We start from the raw sequence: 22339 nt of genomic DNA, 5'->3' as shown, positions 1-22339 counted from the left end.
ATTAACAAAAATGTATAATAACATAAAATACTGTATTTCAATCTTAAACCTTGGACTGCGCATTCATTGACTTATAATTCTAAGCTAGCAGATTTGTCCAAGTAGCGCTTTAATTACTGTGTGTGTGTGTGTGTGTTTATTTCCTCCCTTCACTTCTGTTCTCCTCTGCTGTCTACCTTTCTCCTGTCCCAGACTTCATTTCATTAAAAAAATCTAGCAAACCTAATTTCACGCAATAAATGCATTATCCTAATCAACAGTGATGAGTGGAGCATGCACTGGTGCACACATCTGTGTGTGTGTGTGTGTGGCATTAAGAATTGTTCAATAGCTTACGCTCTATTCCCAAATTATTAATGACCACTCTTCATGTGTGTATGCACATGCACCTGTATGTGTGTTTGTGTGTGTAGAAAACAAAACTCTCAGATTCCTGTTCCCAGGATGCGATTACGAAGCGTGGATTCAGAACAGTTTCACTTGCCAGCAGTTCATCACACAACATTAAAGCAACCAGCGCGGCGAGCCGACAATCTGCTTGATCACAGTGCGACTACCCAGAAGCCTCTGTGCTTCTCCTGACGCCTCAAGCTTTGGCTGTTAGATGGAACAAGCTAATCAAGACGAATGGTCCGTCGAGAGTGACAGATGCAAGTCATCCCCTGAAAGGAGGGGCTGCAATCAGCATACAAACGATGACAGATGCTTTTAGCTACATGACTTATTGATGATGTCATTATCAAATCAGCTGCAGACACGGGTAGAAACAGTAATGCTGTTGCTTTGCGCCAACACACACACACACACACACAAAATTGTGTTTTCAAGACTTTTGGGGACATTATATTCACTGGAGACATAACCCTAATCATAACTGCTATCAAGCTAATCATATCCTATACCTAAACCTTGAACTAAACTTCGACCTAAAACATAACCTAAACCTAGAAATTACCTAAACTTATCCCCATTTTGTCCCCAAAAAGGGAAGTGAGTCCCCACAATGTAATTGTACAATCAGATGTATGTCCCCACAAGATGGGGATAACACATTCACATACACACCTGGCAATGACGACAGTCAAAGAGAAGCTTACGCGCATGGAGTGGCAGATGGAAACATAAATCAGCCCCGATGACGTCATGATGACGACCAAAAGGCGTTGCCGGGTAACTCCATTAGATGTGGGCAATAACGGAGCAGATATTTGAGGGTGGAGTGGAGTGAACGTTATGACCATAGAAATGGAATAAGAGTAGAACGGACATTGAATTGTTTGCTGTGGTAATTTGACTACTGCAAAGGAAAATAGCACATGTTATTACAGGGCTCTCAACTGTCACGCATTTCGGTCTTAAGCCACGCCCTCCCGCCACACATCGTATTTCTCACGCTGAAAAAAAAACTCTAGCTTGATAATTACCCAATATTTGAATGCTACACTGGTTCCAGAAAATGAGCCGAACACAGTTGTCACTTATCTGGCTCTTCATAGTCGTTACCGCAAAACCTCGCCGTGAATCGGTTTAGGTCATACGGGAGTTAGCGCCCCACCGCGGCGGCAATGGTTGATTTGATTGACGTCGATTGATCCCATGTTATTTCCACGGCGGCTCAGATTGCTGCTCTGTCGCTGAGTCGGCAGCGGAGGTGGCCAACAGAGACGATAACGGCCCTCTGAATCTGGACACAGCCGATGTTTGTGTCTGCAAGTCGGCTACTCGCGGGACTGATTTAAAAAACGGGATGCTGCTGACATGTTATGCGTTAAAGTGAAATTAATTCCCAAGACGGGTCATCTTTTGGCTGACTGAACAACAACGCTTACTAGAATTACCGCCTCATGGATTCAATGCCAGTCATGTTTCGGTTTCCATCCACCGAAATGTCATCACTTTTATCCTATTTGACATTTGTGGGAAATCGTCACAATTAGCATATGAATTCTGGAGTCACAGCGACCTTTGACCACCAAATTCTAATCAGTTCAACCTTTAGTGCGACTGCTGCTCATGGAGATGTGCAAAGCTGCTTCAGTGTGTTAAATTAATAAATGTATTATACGCTGAAGGTACCGCATAACTAGTGTGTAACGAATGTCATGACATGTGCGGTGATTCACCAACATATATGGAAATCAATTTGAAGAATGGTTCCCCATTGTCCAGTGCAGGTGGGGCCTTATTGCTCAAAGCGACACACACACACACACAGTAAAGACGCCGCTGGCCCACCTGCGACCACACACACGCGCACACACACATCTGCTGCTCTGGAAGACTTTTACGGGCAGAAGCGAAGCACAATGGCAGCCGACGCGTTTGACTGCTTTTCTTTCCACTGATATTTCTGACAAGCGTGGAGCGTGACGGGGAGAGGGATGTCAGGGGCGAGATAACCTGTCGCCAACTGTCAACATTCACCGTTCAGCGTGGCAGTGACTGCAACTGTGATCGGCTCACTTATCCAATAGATGCCGCTAATTGTGCGAGAGACAATGCAGCTTCATACATTATTCCCTGTATTGTCAACTTGTGTATAGCTTTCCACTGAAGACGCACACATCCAACCTTTTTTCTCTTAAAAATATACCAAGACTAAATTCTGTGATTGGCATGAACTCGCTATTTGAATAGTTTATTCGGCTTCAATTTGTCATCCCATTATTTGCAATTAATTTGAACACGACAACGGTCTGTGTGTTCGACCAAGTGTGAAGAAGAAATGATTAAAAAATGTCTAAGGGGAGAAAACACACGTGGATTGTGTGTCAAACCGTCACAATAAAGAAAATTAAACATATTGATTGATATCTATCCAATTCCATATAACACCCACTTAATTATCCCTGTTTTTGAGATAAGAAGAAATACACGAGGCAACCCTATTTTCTGTATATTATATTATCTGTTTTTCTTGCCATGGTCACATTAAGGACAAATCAGAAACATTACCAACTCAATGAAGTCATTCATCAAACAGCGGCCAAAAAAGGAAAAAAAGAAGATTCATCACATTCTCTGTAATTGGTTTCTCATCCCTCAAAGCCCACGTGCGTCTTCCTTCTAGAAGCATTGGCCGTGTCATCGGTCCTTTTGCCAAATGTTTGCAGAAGCTTTCTCTTGTGGGCGCGTGATCACAATCTACGGTCCTATTTATATGCAGCCTCCGTATCCGTGATTGAAGCACCTGTAAAATAGGCAATTTTACAGTGGCTGCGCCTAATCACTCAGCTGTGGGTGGGAAATAACCTGCCCAGGCAGGCTGAGACCTGCCAGCCGGCTGGGAGCGCACGCCGTTTATGTGAGCGTGTGTGTTTGTGCACGTGTGTGTGTGTGTGTGTTTGAGTGTGTGCAAACCGGTTAATGTCAGTGAGCTTATACAGTAGATTAATTCATAAAGTATCGTACTGTATGGCTACCAATGTGAACTGACCAGGGGCTTTAATCTCTGTGTGACCGTTCAAAAAACTATTTCCCCCCTTAGAAGTTCATCTGCACTTCATTCAGAAGTTCAGTGTGTGTGTGTGTGTGTGTGTGTGTGTGTGTGTGTGTGTGTGTGTGTTTGTCAGCAATTTCACACAACATGGGGTCTTGCTTTATCAAAGTTAATTGCCCACTTACTCAACTCTGGAGAAAAAGAAAAAAAGAGATCTAGAAAAAAAAGATCCAGTCACACAAAGTGCTCAGCTTTAAAATAAAACGTGGGCGGAAACCACAAGCAGAAATGGCGAGCAGCGGGCAAAAAAAAGCACATTTTAAATTGTGTACTGTGGCTATTGTTATTCTAACTGGTCACACTGGACTGAAAGAGAGCCGTTGTACTGGAATACATGCTGGCCTAAATATCTTGCCACATGTGATTAATAAAAAAAGGAAAATTATGGAAATCAAATCGATTGAATTTTTCCAAATTCAAAGAAAGTATGCACGGGGTGCCCATTATCTACCGGATGAAACATGCACAGTCAGCGTTTTCAACATTGCAAAAGTGGGAGTATTAAACTCACTCCTCTCTGGATGCAGACTTAATGTTGGAATCAGTTTAAACATTGTTTTAAGCATTTTTAAACATATATAATCTCGTAAAAAAAAGGTTGCTATTAAAAAAGCATTAAGATCATATAAATTAAATAAAAACATAGACTGGGATTGTAATAGATCGATTTTACAGAAGGTGCTGCAGGTTTTGCAGGTTTAAGTACCGCCTTAATTTCTTGCCACATGGCAACACGACAGTGATTATTAAAAAGGAAAATTATGGAAATCAAATCGATTGAACCTTTCCAAATTCAAAGATATTATGCACATATGAAACCATTACAGGTAAGAGTTTCAACATTGCACAAATAGGAAGGAAAACTGCGTCATGCACGCTGGAGCTGCATGTCCTTAAAGGGATGCGACGAAAAGGCTGTTCTCACCAAGCTGCCAAGCACAAGCAGACATTTCAAATTTCAAACTGATCAGCACTTCTATACAAAAAAAGAATAATTTAAAATGATAAAAAAAATAGTGGGTCATTTGCCACTTCAAGGCATCGAATGTAGCGACCAGAGTGGAGCGTTAACATTGTGATAAACCAGCCGCAGTGACTAAGCCTGTCACAAACTTCACAAATCGCACGGCCATGGTTGAATTAGCAGAGCGAAACAGAACTCTATTGAAGAGGTGATTGACAGTCCTCAGTCCTGCAGTCTAAACAGTCCAAGACTTCACTGAAAAGCACACACACACACACACACACACAACATGTTAACAGCCCTTTTCTGGAGAACAAGAAACTTCTAGAAACCTTGTCTCATTTATCTTAAACTTTCAACCAACGTGAGTTTATCAGGTGGACATTTGCTCTTCAAGGTGGAGCGTTGTATTTCGTTTGTATATCGGTGGAACCTACTTTTAATTTTCGGTGATGATGGAACGCAAAGCCTGTTAAGCTCGTCAAAAACTGGTGGGTTCTGACATTCAACCAGCGCCTGCTCCAACGTGAAACCAGCTTCTTGTCCCGTTCCCTACGGATTGTGCATTCAATCTGTTTTTGAGAATACCTCAAACTCAGACCTAATTGCCTAATTCCCCGTATTTGGAATATGAATGCTGCATGTGTGGAACAAACGAGCCGTTCCTATTCCTCTTAATGGAACCGAGCGGTTGCACTTTTTGTCGTCTCTGGATGCTTCTTACCTGTTTGAGCTTCTTCAAGTCTTCATCCAACTCAAGATTGTCCAAGATGACAGCCACAAAAAGACTGAGCAGAATCTAAAATGCAACAAGAGGAAATATGCATGAGAACATAATGCTATGTGTGCACGTGTTACCCCAAAAAATAAATCCTGCACACGCTTATCACCTTTGCACCGAGTCGCGGCTCACACTAAAGGTGCTAACAGCGCAAACAACAGCGCTGACAGAGATAACAGTGACTACCTGAGGGGGAAGCTTTTGCTACAAGGCTGTATAAGCTGTAACTGCCGTATGAGCGCAGTGCAGAGCGGCGGCCATTAGCTCAACAGGTGGGCACGACCACATGCACTAAAAGCACGGCTGAGACTACAGAGCAAAAGAAGCTCGGCTCACAACACACCAAGATGGAGTGCGGCTTAATTCTCTCCCCAGGAAGACATTGCTATATATATTTACACATGGCTAATAGTTTTTTGCTGCTATATTAATGCTCTAAATATAAATTTAAAAAAGAGTTAGCGTTGCGGCCACAGCGACCTTTCTCAAGACAAATTAGTTTTTAGTTTTTTCTCCGTAATCGGATCTCTGGGGGATTTGATTCCCCGCACCTTCAACTATTTTCTGTTTTTTAATGCTTCGCATATAAAGTTCATGTCTGTTTGCTCCGCTAATATTGCTGTATTCAATACATGTGCAGCTCCTTGAGGCATGCGTTGTGATATCGGGCTCTGATAAACTTTGACTTGACTCAATGTCATTATTCCCCGTCGCCATTATTGAAATAAGACTTTCTGCAAAAGTACAAAGTCTGCCTAGTAATTGCATTTGCTGCTTGTTCTGGAGGACATCCTGTCTCGTCTGGGGTGAGGCGTGAGTCATCCTGAGACCGTCTGTGTTGTCTGAACGCTGCCCATATTAGAGGGGCTTAAACCGCCGAAATGTCAACACTTCTTTCTCCTGCAACTCTGATCAACTGTGATTAGATGAACCACTTGAGAGCACACCGGCGGAAGCCGGGGCACTAATTGGATGCATTGAGAAAACTATTTGGGTCTCCTTTTGGACCCTTTTTTTTTAACCAACCCTGCTTTTACTGACCCAAATAATGTGAATAACAGGAGTGTGAATAGAAGACTGCACTGAAACGCATCTCCTGCTACTTATTTGATTTGCACATTTGAAACGGCACAGTGAGTTCCTCACCAGGGTCGCGAACAGATGGTAGAGGATGAAGTAAATGGCTACGACCGGAGCCCACATGTGACCTACAGACACCAGAGTCTGGTCCATGACATCTACCCAACCCTCCTGGGTTAGGATCTGGAACATGGACATGAATGCCTGCAGGGAGGAAAGAACAGGATGAGAGGGAGCGAGAGGCAAAAGGCTAGAGAGGGCAAGCGAATGCGCGAGCAGCGAGGAGAGGGAGAGGCAGGCGGAGACGGAGAGGAAGCAGAAGGATCTGACATTTGAAACATGCTTCTTTTTTTTTCGCAGGAGGGCAAATATCACACAGCTGATCCCTTTCTGACCATTCCTCTCTAACTAAACATTTTTGAAACACAAACCAGAGAAAGGAAGTGAGGAGCCATTTTATTATTTCTTTTTTGTCCTGCTGCCCTCTCGTTTACTTTGCAGAGGTCAGATAAAAGTGTAGGGAAGAGCCAGCTGCAACACCGTTGGCCTCCGGAGTCAAATGGCACGCCTGCGCCTCCTCCTTAGCATCTCACCCCCTCCCTCCCAGCTGCTCCCACGTCACCGCAGATAAAGATAAACCCAGCAACAGGTCGTTGCCCGTGGGGGCGAGACAGCCAAACATCATTAACTATGATGCGGCCTGCGTCTGTGTGCGCATGAGGCGCGGGGCAGTAACGGAGACGAGGAGATAAAAATGAGAGCGAGCATACAAGTGGCATCTGTTTACGAGCAACCCCCCCCCCCCCCCGTGTCCCCCGCTGTGCCTGGGATGGGTGAAATGTTGGAGGGGGTGGTGGGGTTGGAGAAGGAGGATGGAAAGATGAGGCTAATGAGAGAGAAAGCACTTAGAAATCAAAGGAGGGACCACATCTGTCGACCTCGTCGCGCAACCCATCATCGACATCTGCAGGCCTCCCCGCTGCTCTTCGGCGGCGTCCCGCTGGAGCTGCTCGCATGAATTCATAAGTGTTGTACGGAGTGCATTTCAAATCCGACCTGTATGATGATCCTGATTTTAACTGCATCGCATGTCTCTCCCTGAGAGCAAAAATCATTTGAACATTCGGGCTCATTCAGAAAAGAGTTTACCTTTCTGGTCGGCTGTATTTGTGCGGGCGAAAACTACGGCGTACAAAATCGGACGGCTCCCACTGAATAACTGCGGATGTTGCCTGAAAATGGTGGCGCAATAAAATAAGAATGAAAAGAAACTCGAGAGTTGTCCTCAAACAAAGAAACTCTTGTGCGGGTTTGTCGATGAATCAATTCATTGATTTTGATCAAGTTTCTCCACAAAGAATCACACAAAAAGCACCACCCTGAATCTTGTTTTTATCAGAGGTGTTCAGTTTCTTGGAAATACGTTGTCAGCATGAAAAAAAGCATAAAGCAGAAACTAATTGACAAAATAAATCTTAGTCAACAAAGACGGAAACTAAACAAAACATGCAGCATCTGAGTGTATAAGGGAAGATGCATTGACATCTGACAGGCAGCAGTCAAGCTTGCATAACACAATGAAAAGAGAGAAAATGACTTCCTGCTGCAATGTATCCTCATACAACAGTTACTCCTATTGTTTTCTGCCTAATTGTCCACTCGTTACATGCATACAGTCTTTTCAAAATAAACTTCTGTCTTCACAGGAAACAACTCCGTTAGGTTTAGAAAAAGATCATAGTTTGGGTGAAAATAACCACGAAAGTGCCGACGCAAGTTTCGACTGCTGGCTGAAGTTGATGATTCATTCATGCACAGTTTACCTCAAAGAGCGCATGTCAAAATGCAAGAAAATAAATAAGCTGAATGCCCGTTGACACCGGTCAATAAAGTCAATACATGCGTGTTGCCCTTTTGGTGGGAGGCTGAGCGCGAGGGGTTCCTTACCCTGGGGAACGTGGTGAAGCGGTCCAGCTCCTCCACGAAGCAGAACATCTGCAGGCTGATGGCCGACATGACGATGAGGAGGCTGGCTGTGAACACCACCAGGCTGCCGAGCTTTTTACCCGGACCAAAGATCTTGTACACAAAGTCCTCCAGAGCCGGGGAGATCTTAATCAAACGCACGACACGCAGCACCTGAGGGGAGGAGAAGCATACGCTGTGAGGCCAGGCTTGTGCAACCGTCGTTTGATAATCACGAGGAACACAGAGGTGGCATTTCAAAGAACGTTTATTTGGAAATATCGGCGTTATAAAAAGGAAACAGTTGCACAAACAAAAAAAACAGGGCATTGATTTTACACCCAGTGGTAAAGGTGCAGGGATACGGTGCTCTGTCAACGAGCTCAGTCCCGAAATTGCTTGCGCTGACAAGAACCCCCGAAAGGTAATGGATACTGGTCTGGCTTTGAACTGGGATCCAGAAGAGTGGCTATTGATGGAGCTCAGCACTGATGCCCCATGGCCAAAGATTTCTCTTCAGAATCCCTCTCTCAGCCAAATAATTGGCTGCCTCCCATTCCCTGGACACGCGGCAAGATAAAGTAGACGGACAGGGGCAGGCGGGTCTAAAGGGGGTTCCTACAGTAAACTAATACAGTAAGAAACCTCGCAGCAATGATGACCGCTGGGAATGGGAGCACACTATACCTTCTAGTCCTGACAGCCCGTGATGACCACTATCCATTTCAGCGGGCAGGTTTAAGAGCGCAGGTTCACCGCGGATGTGAGGTGATGAACATCTTTTTGTCCAGAGCACCAGAGAGAACTATCCCACTTAAGAATCTGAAAAGGGCAGCATGCGATTGACATTTCAGAACCCCCCCCTCCTCCTTAAAATCATCAATAGCGTCATTTCAACGGGCCTCAAAAGTTGTAACACAATTATTTGTCACTTGCTGCCGCCAAACGAGAGCCGATCTTCCCGTCTGTACGTGGACCTAAACTGACCCCCGTTGGGCAAATTGGATGAAAGCAAGACGTCGTCTCTCCTCTTCTTGGAAAGCAGGGCGACGACAATTGTCCGATTGGCGAGAGAGAGAGAGGCGAGAGCGCTGTGCGTATTCTGTTGTGGCTTCATTGTTAACGATATAAGCGATGTGACGTGTGCCTTTGCTTGCAACCATGAATATCTAGCAATTTAGTTGCACATCTGAAAAACCAGAAGAAATGAATGGGACTGTTTTGAGAAGAAGAAAAAACACATCTCGAGTACTCATGCAGACACGAGACGAGCAATAAACAATCAAATCTCATCAGAACTAATTACTTTCACGAGGGGTTATCCCAGCCACAGTTCCGGCTCCGGGGCCAGATGTGCGAGGAGGAAACACGATAAATAACAGACTGTTGTTGCGCGGCTGAGTCAGAAGCTTGTGTGTTTTTTTCCCCCCACAAAGAGGATTGTGCGCCTGCTGCAAATGACTGACTATAAACGACGCTCGGAGAATGGCTCTCCAGCTGTGCTGCCTGTGTGTGCTTCTGGCGCCAGCCTCTTGCAAGACAAAGCAATGCTTAACATAAAATTGAATTGCATAGCGCGTCGCATTGTCGCCGTTACGGATATCCCATCCAGAACGCTTAAACCCGCGTTGACAAAATACCAACAACGAGAATGGGATCAGTGCGTTCCCCCGGCCAGAATTGTCAAAAACGATCCAGCGCCCCGCCTCTCCGGATGAATGCATTGAATCAACTGTTAAATTGTGCCACTGCTGAAGTTCTTGCAAAATTCGGAACCCGCAGAATGGAAGTGCCGGTGGTGGGTTGATTAAAAGTCGCTCTGCCGAGTGGGATGTTTGCATTGTGCCATTTGGTCCAGACTGAAAGACAATGTGTGAGGCTCGTCTTCAGCGGTGAAAACACCCTTTGGTTGGATGAAATGAGACAACAATGGGAAACTAGCATTGATTGTGTGGTCTGGTCCATTCTCCTACAGCTAGCACACATTTCAGATTCCTCACAGAAGCCTTCAGGTTAATCAATTGTGACTAAATGTCATCTCATTAAAACGGGAGCTACTTGGAGACTTGGCTCCCAGTTACTGCCCACTGGCCGGAAGCAAACGCCTAATATGAATATGTGCAAATGTATAAAGACTGCTGCACCACTGTGTTGTGCGTCTGATTTATGGATTTGTTTTTTAAACAACAAAGGTTTTCGCTTGTGTTTACTTGGGTGTCAGCATTGCAAACGTGCGGATGGCAGCTGTTGAGAGTCAGACGGGATCGGTCAGCTTGTACGGTCACGGCTCATTAAAGACATATCAAGGAGCTCTTTGCCATCAGATCCTCCTCAGAGATTTCCATTGACACCTCCAGCAAGGTCACGGGGTTACACTTTGCAGCACTTACAGGATCTGGATGGATGATAATGCGACATGGCGCCATTGCCGCATGGGTCACAACGGATCAAACTCGGGATCTAACGTCACTTTGAGCCGACGGGTGGAGTGGAGCGGAAACTATTGAGAAGACGTGTGTATGTATTGTCTTATGTGTAATGTATATTGCACTGCGTTTTTGTCATGCACCAATCACCAAGCCAAATGCAGTAGCCCGAACACGACAGAGAGTCCATGGAGTGACCGATTCAGAGATGTCGGGGTAATTCTTCCTGATAGACCTGCCGTCTATTCTGGGAGGATTTGCGTAAAAGATTTTACAATTCTTCACAAGGCTCGAAAAGAAGTGCCAGACTCTCTATAGTAGCAGTACGACAGAGGTATATATTACACTTTTCTCCATCGCTGTCATTATTACTCCTCGTTTCCGGGGCAGGGGCACCAACGGCACAGGTCCCGGTGCAATGGCGCCGATTGGCTCATTGGCTCGAGAAACCGCTGGTTGTATGTGACGAGGCGAAGAGACGAATCCGTTGGCTTGAACTCGGTGGAGTGGGCAGATTTTAAATGTCTGCACCCAGGCAATGAACAACTGGGAAGTCAAAAATACTTCACAACTGCCCTTTGGAGGATGTCAGATCACACACACACACACACACCTATGTATCGACAAACACAGAATCTATAGACAAAAATAGTGTGGACCACCACTACTCGATACATCTCCAGGGAGGACACATTAATCTCACATTATTGCATCCACTGACAGAGTGATCCGGCTCAGTTTTATGCAAAATATCAGCACCTAAGAACCATTAGAGAACAACTCTTTTCGCTGAATATATCAAATGTCCCTCAAAAAAAAAGTGTCATGACCGGAAAAATCACTTCACCGGATCTCTGCGAGACACTTGTGGTGTCGGTGCATTTAAAGCATTTTGAATGAATAGTGGAGAGGTTTCAACGCCGAAGAGCGATATGATTGATTCCCGCTCATTAATGCATGGTCACAGGAAAGAAATGTCACTAAATGATTCACGGCTTCTGTTCCGCACTGCAATTTTGTCTGAAGTGAGGATGATTCAGTTATTATATTTAGGATATGAAGGGATTCGTGTCTGTTTATGCAGGCATTTGTGCAAGTGCACACTGTAAATATGTGCGTGCATGTGTGTGTGTGTATCCATACCTGAAAGTAGGTGAACTGAGAGTGGTAGAGGTCGGGGTAGATGTGCAGCGTGGTGCCCACCACCAGCAGAGATTCAAACTTGTGCAGGGAGGAGCTGATGTAGCCGGTGAAGCCCAGGCACCAGATTTTCAGCAGAGCCTCCAGGTCAAATAGCACAGTGAAGGCAACCTGCGGCGGATTGGAGGAAACAGCAATCAGCAGTTTAGGCTTTTCGTTTTCGTTTTCTTTTTTACTCCCTGCCGTGCTCAGATCTCTCTCAGCAACAAGCTGTTCCACAGCAGTTAAAGGAAAACCTCCGCCCTTAAAAAGACCTTGTCTGTACCCACTACTCCCTGCGCGCCACCTTGACTTCTCTGGGGAAATGTTCTATTTCTTTACTTCAATGCATCAGCTAGTATGTATGGTCAGCTAGTGGTGGAAAGTACTTACCTGCAAGTACAATGTTGGGCTACTTGAACTTTACCAATGTCGGCCTCCTTATAGTATAGTACATGTAAAACATTGTACTTTTCATGCTACTTATTTGACAGCTATAGTTACTTTGAAGATGTATAAGAATATACTTACAGTATTACTATACAGATTGAACTACCCAGTGGTATAAAGTAGCTCCGCCTCCACCAGCTACACCATTAAAACGCAGTTTTCCTGTTATGGAGATTGAAAGAATTCAGGAACTAACAAAGGAGGCCACCAGGTTGCGTTATGGGAAACGTAGGCTCTTGTGTTTCTGCCGCTTGACCCAGAGCCTGAACATCCAGATACCGTGTTCTCTGTTGCATCGATCTGAAACCTGCCTCCTGCTCAGCTCCTTCTGTGTGCCATACTAAATCCACGGAGGACCCCTTAAAGTAAAGCATCTGAATGCTTCCACCACCCCGGGATACAGTGAAAAGGAGGCAATGAAATTGGCACCTCACCAATAAAAGGTGCATTTCTCTGTGTCACTCTAAACCCAGTGCCTCCATTTCCTATTCTCCCTCCACAGATTGGAACAGATCTGCAGATCGATGGCTGCATGATATGGTTAGAGAGAGTGAGGAAAGGTAATATTGTGCCTGTTTTGTTATATTTTCTCCTTCCCTTTTCTTATCTCCTCCATTCAGCTGTGTGTGAGAGAGAGAGAGAGAGAGAGAGAGAGAGAGAGAGAGACAGAGAGAGAGAGAGGAGGTAATCGCACTCCTCGCCGTCTTTGTTGGCGCTTTACCACCTGCATACTGATGACATCAAACCAACCTGCATGACACATACAGCGCAGAGTTGTGTGTGTCTGTGTGTGTGCACTTTAAAACAAGAAGGAAAATAAGAAGAGCTCATAAACAAATATACATATACTAAAATGAATGAACGAAAATGCCCACTATTGAATAATGATAAATATATACAAAGGTATGGATAAACTGTCTGGTTTACCCTCAAATCCCCAGTTGTATACCATACAAAGCGGTAATATCAGGAGGCGCTCAGATTATGCAGGATTAAATCCCTATTAATAACAGACCCTGACATTACCATGGAGGCCATTCCAAACAAGGACCTCTCCTGGAGAGACAAACCTCTTGTCTGTGTCCTTCAACAGGCTTTTACCAAAAGAGGATCTCGTTCTGGTTGTTATCTAATAATACAAATGTAAGAAAAGCTTTCAATTGAAGCCTTAACATCTAGTGAGTGCTCAAGGTTGACATTTGGAGTTTAAAGAAAAAGCAGGAAATGGAAAAAAATATATATATAAATCTCACCTCTGCCAGGTAAAACTCATCATAGTGCCGGCGGTAGTTCTCCCCTTTGTAGTAGTTGCTAGCGGCAACGATGACGTCCACGGCGACCATGCTCAAGATGAACATGTGGAACACGGAGGACCGCATCAGTTGCTGGGGAGACATTGCAATCAATGTGAATGACACACGGCAGGTAAAGAGGACAGAAGAGGTGCGGCCATTTTCATTCAACTTCCCATTGAGCTCGATCAAACTCTTTGTCTGGACGGATGTGAGCCCGGAACACGTGATATTAAAGCACAGCATTATCTGAGATGGACCACGAGTCTGATTGAAGGGTTATAACTCAAGAGGCACGCGGTGGACGGACGGGAAGATCAGTACGGTGGAATGTACCACAGAACAAGAGTGATTGTGAATGACTTCTTAACTCTAAATGTTCATTTAGTGTTAAATCCATCATCCATATATATGTGTATCTATATATATATATATAAATATATATATAGATACACATATATATGCTTCTGAGAGCACAGACTGGAAGACAGATGATGACATGTCAGATGTTCAAAGACAGATGTGGGTTCTTTCTTTTTTTTCTTAAGAAGCCAACTATACACTACACTGTATATTACGAGGTGGAAACGGGCAAAGAGGGAGGGCCGGCAGCTAAACGGCAGGGAAATTGAAAGCAATCAGGAGCCTTTCATTGGTTGACGGGAGAAACAGCCACCCTGACAGCAGAATCAGTGTTGCATTCAGACAGCCTGGAAACAAGAACGGAAAGGGGCGAGAAATGTATGTTATTTCCCGCGGGGGACAGCAGGGGCATTGAACGCCTCCAACAACGTCGCACAATGGAAACAATCGGGACTGAAAAGACTGAGAGGGGAAACAACCTCACACACACACACACACACACACACACACACACACACTTAGACAAACACCGTAACGTATGACAGATGTGATCGCAGCCTTGATCCGCATGTATGTGGCATAATGAACAGCCTGCGAGTGGGTAGAACAGCTCACCCTAAAAAAAGACTTGCATGTGAGACTGGAAATAGGAAGGATTGGAAAAGTGAAGAAACCCCAAAAAAAATAAAGCGAGGAAGACTGTAGGACAGATTAAGAGTGTTCGCAGCATTGCCGGGAAGATCAAGCTCGCACCGGGAAAATGGGACCACTGCCATCCACCCTCCTACACGCCAATACACGGACGCTGCAAACTCCTGAAACTCTAAAAGAATGATCTGCTATTGGCAATCACAGAACCGGTGATGGTGACGGAACTCATATTTATAGTTATCTGAAGGAACTTTGAACTTGGCTGAATGCTGCAGTGCTGTTTTACGAGACAACATTTTAGTAAAATAAAAAACTGAAAACAAACTGAAAGAGCAGGAGATTTAGACAGAATAATGGCAGCATTTCAACACAAGAGAGGACTTTTGTTTGTGTTTACCTGACAAGGTCTTCTTATGGTAATATTCTTTCCGCTGAGGAGGTTGGGGGGAACGCTTGAGGCAACAAAAAGTGTGACTTTGACATGGAAGACCGGTGTTCGCATCCCGTCTCCCACATCGGCTTCAGCCTGACCACTAACCTCAACAAAGTACATTCAGCTGTTTAACTCTACCTGTAACATAAAAAGTGGCATATTTTTTGTTTATAGCGGCCATTTGTAAAGACTTTGGAAAGGACTGTCAAACAATGTCATCCTGCCATAGGGGCACCAGATATAAAAACACCACTACTCACTTCTTCAAAAGGACGGTTTGAGGGTGAAGGCTTCGTGTTAAAGTTAAGGTTAGACTTGCAGTACATATAATACAGAATAATACAATTACAATTACACTTCTACTTCACTTGCTCCGGCGCCTCTGCCTGTAGCCACGCCCAGGAGTGATGTCACAGTGTCCCGACACGCCAAGGAGTAAACTTCTACATCACTGCAGAGGGGGAAGTTAAACCGCTGGTGCTCGGCGCAAACAAGATTTTAAGTGAAGTTTTCATGAGCTCGTAATCTTATTTAGTCTCATCTTGTTGTCTCCTTATCTTTAATTCATCAGCTCGTTATCGAGCCCAACATCCAGTCACTGTTCCCGTACATGTGAATTCTTGCCATCGTCTAAACTCAACTGTAGCACAGACCGATAGAGCAACTAGTCAATAGCTTAAGTTATTTTTGCACAACCACACACACACACACACACACACACACACACACACACACACACACACACACACACACACACACGTTACGCTCTCTGACTGACATTGGATGTGACAAAGCAGTTTGACATTTCCAGCAACCAGACCATCTCCCCCATGGGTGTTCTGTCTGATCGGAGTGTGTGTGTGTGTGTGTGTGTGTGTGTGTGTGTGTGTGTGTGCTACTGTATCTGTGCATGCATGAGGGAAGGAGGGAGAGACAGAGGCAAACTGACAGAGAACAGAAAGTGGATGCTTGTGCGTATTAATCGGTTTTCTCAAGGTCCTGACTTTGCGACATATTCCCCGTCAGCTTTTGGGAATCAAACAGATACAGTCTGCCCACCCAGCTCTGCCACAAAATCACTTTTTTAATCTTTCCCCCACATTCCTGTTTTTTTTTTCTTTCCCCAAATTCTCTGAAGATGTGCCTCCACCTCGCTCCAAAGGCAAAGAGATGTCATACTTTGCCCAATGCAGCTGATGGGACCGGCCTCAAGATGTCAAAAATAAATTCAACAGCATCAAGATGTCTTAGCTTGTAAGTCTCTGAAATCTTTTCACACGTGTTTGATGGATTCTATTTCATTTGTGTTGCCGTTTAATTTCTAAAACATGACCCAGTACATTCTGCAAAAATACAGCATGTACTCTCATTCGTTTGAACGCTACAGAGTGTATGCGATAGAAATTATGTATGCAAATAGTGTTCTAGATTAAAAAAGACGACATAATTTCAAGTGTAAATTGGTATTTGGGAGAACAGTTCATGCTGGGTGTGCTTTCCTGCTGTCAAAGATGTGTATATACAAAAAAAAAAAACATAAAAAGAAGAAATAAACACCACCCTTTTCCTCACGGGTTTGGGTTTTTGTGTTTTTTTATTTTTTATAAAATCACCCAATTTATGCCCTGTCAATTTAAACAGTGCAGCAAATCCTCCCCCAGTCTTTCAAGGCTGGTCTGGTCAGTGCGACGTCAACCGCAATCACACAGAAGAGGAGAGACGGCTGTGCTCATGAGAGCTGTCCCGACATGATCCGCTGTCAATAGGCATAACAATCATGTGGAGGAACGGGTAAAATAACCGGGCAGACCAATGGCTGCTTCCTCCCGCTCCGTCTGTTCACTCAGAGGACAAACGCTCTTTCCTCCCGCTACATGAGACGAGTGCGGCGCTCGCAGGGCACGGAACAGCAAGCACACGGGAATTGTCGCCGACTATGTCCTGGCGCCGTCTCCGCCTGGAGTTTCCTCCATCTTTTACGGAGATCAAGAGGGAACCGAGAGGGATCACGGGCCGCCTCACCGGATTTATCTCTTCGGCCTCCTCCGTTGAAGATGAATGAACAATTATTCCCTTTCTCGCCGTGCGGTATAGTGAGCAGTGGGAGAGATGTAGAGCAGGCATTTTTAAAGTCTCCTGTCAAACGCCTGAGCATTTCACAGCTAACTTGTGGCAAAGTTTGTTATCTAACTTTTGGACTTAAAGAGGGTAAGTGTGTAAAATCTTGCTGGGTCGAGGATCTGGCGAGGTGGGAGTCCCTTGGCTTATTACAGGCCAGAAACGAGCCGGCTGACTCATGCCTCAACAGCTCTTAATAAAACATGATGGTCGGCATGTCTGCGCTCTCCAACTCTTATTTAATATCTTCTACGCTCCGCCACCTCTGCGTCTGTTTCCTGTCTGGCTAACTCCTCGTGGCGGTTTCGCTTTATTTCCTTTCATCTTACATCGCTATACGCGTGCATCCGGCTGACTGCGGTCCAGAACAATGAACAGTCTGATGCAGTCGTCTTGTTATGATCTGAGAGCGTTGATCTCACGGGGCTGGTCACATCTCTTGCAGGGGTATCTGTTTCCCATTAAACATGTATATAAACCCCACTTTGCCCCTATACACATTCACCGTCTACAACAATATTCTCACTGTGATTACTCTCCTCCTCTCCTGGTTTTTTCTTTTTCTCTCCAGACAATTTTTTGTCTCTACGAGTCTTCCACACGGCGACCAACTGACCTTTACCTTGGCATGTTCGATCGGTGGCATGGGGGGGAAGGAGTTCTCCAGAGAATCAGTAACCTTCTGGCTTCGGAGGGGAGAGGTCAAAGAGGTGCCCCTTTCATGGTCCTCTGTATTTAGCTCAGAGACCGGGGCAGTGAGTGTGCATCGGCTGCTCAATGCTCAATCTATCTATTTCCTTTTGTTGGCTGCATTTTCTACTATGATACTAATGGTGTTTCGTTTTTTCACTGTTGGCAGCAGTTACAAGAATAGTGCTGGTACATCCCATGAGCACCAATAGCCATCACTACTGTAAATAGCAGGAACTGAAGCTTCTCAAGACAAAAAATGTACTCACTGACGCAAAAAAGAAGAAAGAATACATAGAAATTGAGCTAAAAAACAACCCAACTGTGGCTTAGACTGACAATTAAGACTGCTGAGGATTATCCCATACAAAAAGCATGTTGGACTGCCAGAGTGGTGGATGGAGGCTCCATGTTTTGAGGGCTATTTCAGATTGTAGCCCCTGCAGGATGGGGAAGCTGCTGTTTCGTCTCCAAAAAAAAAAAGAGAGCGTGGTGAATCAATTACATGTCATGTCCAACTGCTGCAGACCGACAGCCACACACACACGCACAAACGGACGGACGTGGGACGGGCAGATCAACGGGCTGACAGTCGAGAGACGCGGATTCCTGACTCCAGCACATAAAAGGTGGTCCGACAAAACGCCGCGTGCAGATAGCGGGCCACCCGCCAGCCCTTGAAACATTTGAATCATTTGACGGCCAATTTACTCTGGATTCAGGCAGAGCAGAACAGAACCTCACACCCCGCTTCCTTCGGCCCCCGCAGGCGGGATGCGCGCTGCCTGTCTTCACTCTAACCGTCTACTCAGCGATAGCACTGCTCCCTTCGGATGCCGGTGAAAAAGCAATGAAATAAGGTGTTTGGCCAGGCTTACGGGAGAAGGAGAGTATATATATATATATATATATATATGTATATGTATATGTATATATATATATATATATATATATATATATATATATATATATATATATATATATATATATATATATATATGTATATATATATACTCATGTACATATGCAGTGATCAGGTACCAAAATCATGGTCTGAATAGGGAAGCCAATGAGGAAGGCCCCTAAACCTGCATTCTCTCTAAAGGCCAGATGGGGGCGGCTCCTCTGGTTGTATAGAAGTCTATGAGACTCTACTTCTCTCTTGATTTATTCCCTCTAAAAAACTTTGTAAACATGAGTTTATGTCTCAATCTCTAGTTTCAAGTCTTCTTCAATACAGCATGATGATCATTTAGTAAATTATTGTCCCATCTAAAGTCAAATAAACAAAGCAAAGTGTGCTTTAGGGCGGGGCTACCATGAGATTGACTGCTGTCGTCAGTCTGCTGTCAACATCAACCATCTCTGCTTGTGGCATCTCCCTCAGCAACACGCTGCCCGGTCCTCTCTCTGAAGAGGCCTTCGTGGTTTCCTTTGAACAGCCGGGTGAGATCTTACGGTTTGCTGACACCGTCAGAAAAAAAAATCAAAACTTTTTCTCCGAGTGCTTTGACGGATGGCTTGAGATGCCACGAATTGCTGTCAGTGCATGACTGCCAACTGAACACAACGGATTGACTTCTGAAATTAAGCACGGCACGACGCACGTCAAAGTCACTCTCTGTACTATTCAACTTTCACACTGCTTGATTATTATTTGCCTCGCGCTTGACACGTTGAATGCTCGGGGAGGCAGGAATTGGAATAACAGCAAAAATGTCAGGCTTTTTCACCAAAATCTGGATTTATGAGTCAAACATTCATCATCTGTCAACTTCAAAACGGTGGCTGTTAAACGCTTGCTTGAATATTTGTGTGGATTCCAAATCATTTTCAATGATGGGGAAAAACGTTTAAACTTTTTGCAGCACAATCTGGTACTCTGCCGCCCATCTGTCTGTTCATTCTGTTCCAAACACTCTCATTTTTACCAAAGTACTCAAAAAGTAAGTACATATATCTCACAGTTGTAGAGCAGCTGCATAGAAGATAACAGGCGAAGTTTAGAACCGCAAATAACAACATCCATCATAAAACCAAGGCATTGTGCGTATTCCTCCAGATGATTATACATCAACATAACCCCTCGATTAATGTCGATGTGGATTCTGTGGTGGACGATGAAGAATAGCAGTAGGATTAACAATTGAATTGATTATCTGCATAATTAATGCATGAGGAGAGAAAATAATGAGGAAATAAATCTTCCTTATAGATTTCTGGCATCACTGACAGAGCTGTTGCTACGAAAGTCTTCACGCGGCTGTAATTCTGTCTCGGAGATTGACTACAAGGTCTGACAGAGCCACCCAATCTGATACGAAGACCCGCTCTTCTAACACTGAGAAACCACTCAGGTATTTACATACCTCTCTCCAACTCTGTGACCTTGCATCACAGGCAGACATTACCATAAATGTCTTGTGTACCACTGCTTCCACGATGAAATGTCCTCTCCTGGTATTAATATGAAGACGGTATGAAACGATCATTACGCCTCTCTACATTTCTCTCTTTTCTGCGGTGCATTTTAGAGAACCTCTAATTTAACTGCAGCGAGGGGTCTGAACATCTGCTCTGCGCAGTCCTGGTTCTGGTTCTCCCGTGTCTCCCTTCCCTTCCAGCGGGCCCGGCAGTCCAGCAGTCTAGTCGGCGCTTAAGCGTCGTCTTTTTGACGCGGCGCTTTAATCGGCCTGAACGTGGCCCCAACGACTCGATTAACCCTTTCATTTTTCACTGTCAGAAGGGGCCTTCTTCTCGTCGACAGTAACAGCGACTTTGGTTTGAGCGAATGAGGCAGATGAAGCAGCCTTTGGGTGCTCCTTGGAACGGAGTCAGCCGTGTTCATCCCTCCGGTTATCTAGATCTTCCCTCCACAGATGATGAGGCCCTGGGGTGCGTGCTGCTTTAACGGGAATACTGCATATTTCACGTTTTTCCTCCTTTCTTTTTTTCAGATCCCTATACGTGCTCTCGTCCTCGCTACGTTTTGTGTGTGCCTCCTTCGAGCTCATCTCTGGAACAGCGTTTTCAGCAGGAGGGGTTCGTTGACAGCTCTCCTCTCCGTCTCATAGCCCGTAGACGCTGTCGGCGGTATCTCACAGCGGGGGCCCAGCCTTTAAAAAAAAAATGTTTTACACCGTAGCGCTATCAACAGTGGGCCAGCTGCGAGCAGCGCCCGCTGCTTTCATCTTATCTTTAAAGCCCGACCATTTGGATCACACCGGCCGCGAGACGGCCGCGTCCATCGCGTAAACGCCATTTAAAAACTCATCTGTCGACAGAGCGACATTATTAGCGAAGCTCCACACATCAAACATGAGCCTCCCATCATTTAGCCGTTTGACAGACTAACGTGGAAGACAATGAGGTGATACTTGTTAAACGGATGAGGTCTACTGATTCTCCATCAATACGAAGCGTTTCAACATCAAGAGAGACATTTAAATAATAGAAAGTTCAGCACACACAAGGTCAGATTTTAGACTTCAGGTCAGTTTAAAATCATGTAGGTGCCACCTTCAACACGAGTCGAATCATGAAACACTTTACACCGGCAGCAGCAGCAGCAGCATATTAATTATGCGGTGTGTTTACCTGGAGGCAGGCGGGCGCTCGGCCATGTGGTTTGTTGACGTCCACAGCTACGAGCTGCCACCCACCAGCGGAGTCTTCGTGGAACATCTGTGGCACAAGGACAGCACATGAGGGACCGAAACATACACACACCCAACAGAAGAAAAACAGCACACCATTCAAAGGACAGGCCAAAACTCAAACGCACACATCTACCCCTTTGGCGACTATCTTCAGAAAACATCTGTGGCCACCAAAAAAAAATGAAAAAGCTGAAGGCATCTCTCTCTACACACACACACACACACACACACACACACAGACACACACACACACACACAAAAGCAGCATGACAGAACTACTAAATACAGTATGTAGGCCTCAGGACCGAACGGCAGAAATAAAAACAAACCAGTGTCACAGCGGAGACATTCAAACTCACAAGACAGCTGGCTCACTCACGAACATCACTCTCCTTGAAGATGAACTCAACATCTTAGCAATGAGCACCATCATGACAACTGGATCCAAAATGCCATGTCCTTCACCTCGTACTCTGTTAACTTGGCAGATGAGTTTCAGTTAATTGCCTAACTTTGCCTTCAGGCCTGAATCTTCTCCACCGTATAACACAATGAGTGTGCTAGTGGCTCAGTGAGAGTTAACGCTCACGTCGGCACACTAATGCGCTGAAAATGACAAGTGTACCGTCTTCATAGGGCTGTGCGGTATGGGCAAAAATTCAGATCACCGTATTTTGTAAGATTCTGGCGGTTTCACGGTATATCACGATATATATTTTTTTAAACAAGTAAACACATTGAGTCCCTTCACAGCACCAGTTGACTAGACAGCAGTACTGTCAGCATGCC

General features: G+C 44.9%; 1 protein-coding gene across 1 annotated transcript in view; it reads right to left on the bottom strand.

Annotated features, from left to right (window-relative positions):
- nalcn (sodium leak channel, non-selective) overlaps positions 1-22339 on the bottom strand; it is a gene marked incomplete at its 5' end in the record, with an annotated part of 59039 nt that overhangs the window by 24605 nt on the left and 12095 nt on the right. The window contains 6 exons of the mRNA XM_079231193.1: positions 5188-5262; positions 6391-6528; positions 8272-8463; positions 11859-12026; positions 13598-13729; positions 21489-21575. Of these exons, the coding sequence (XP_079087319.1) occupies positions 5188-5262; positions 6391-6528; positions 8272-8463; positions 11859-12026; positions 13598-13729; positions 21489-21575 (792 nt within the window). The remainder of the gene's footprint in view (positions 1-5187; positions 5263-6390; positions 6529-8271; positions 8464-11858; positions 12027-13597; positions 13730-21488; positions 21576-22339) is intronic.

This window comes from Taurulus bubalis (assembly GCF_910589615.1).
Source record: "Taurulus bubalis genome assembly, chromosome: 15".
NCBI lineage: Eukaryota > Metazoa > Chordata > Actinopteri > Perciformes > Cottidae > Taurulus > Taurulus bubalis.
The sequence above is the reverse complement of the archived record's forward strand: the minus strand, read 5'-3'. Positions and strand labels throughout refer to the sequence as shown.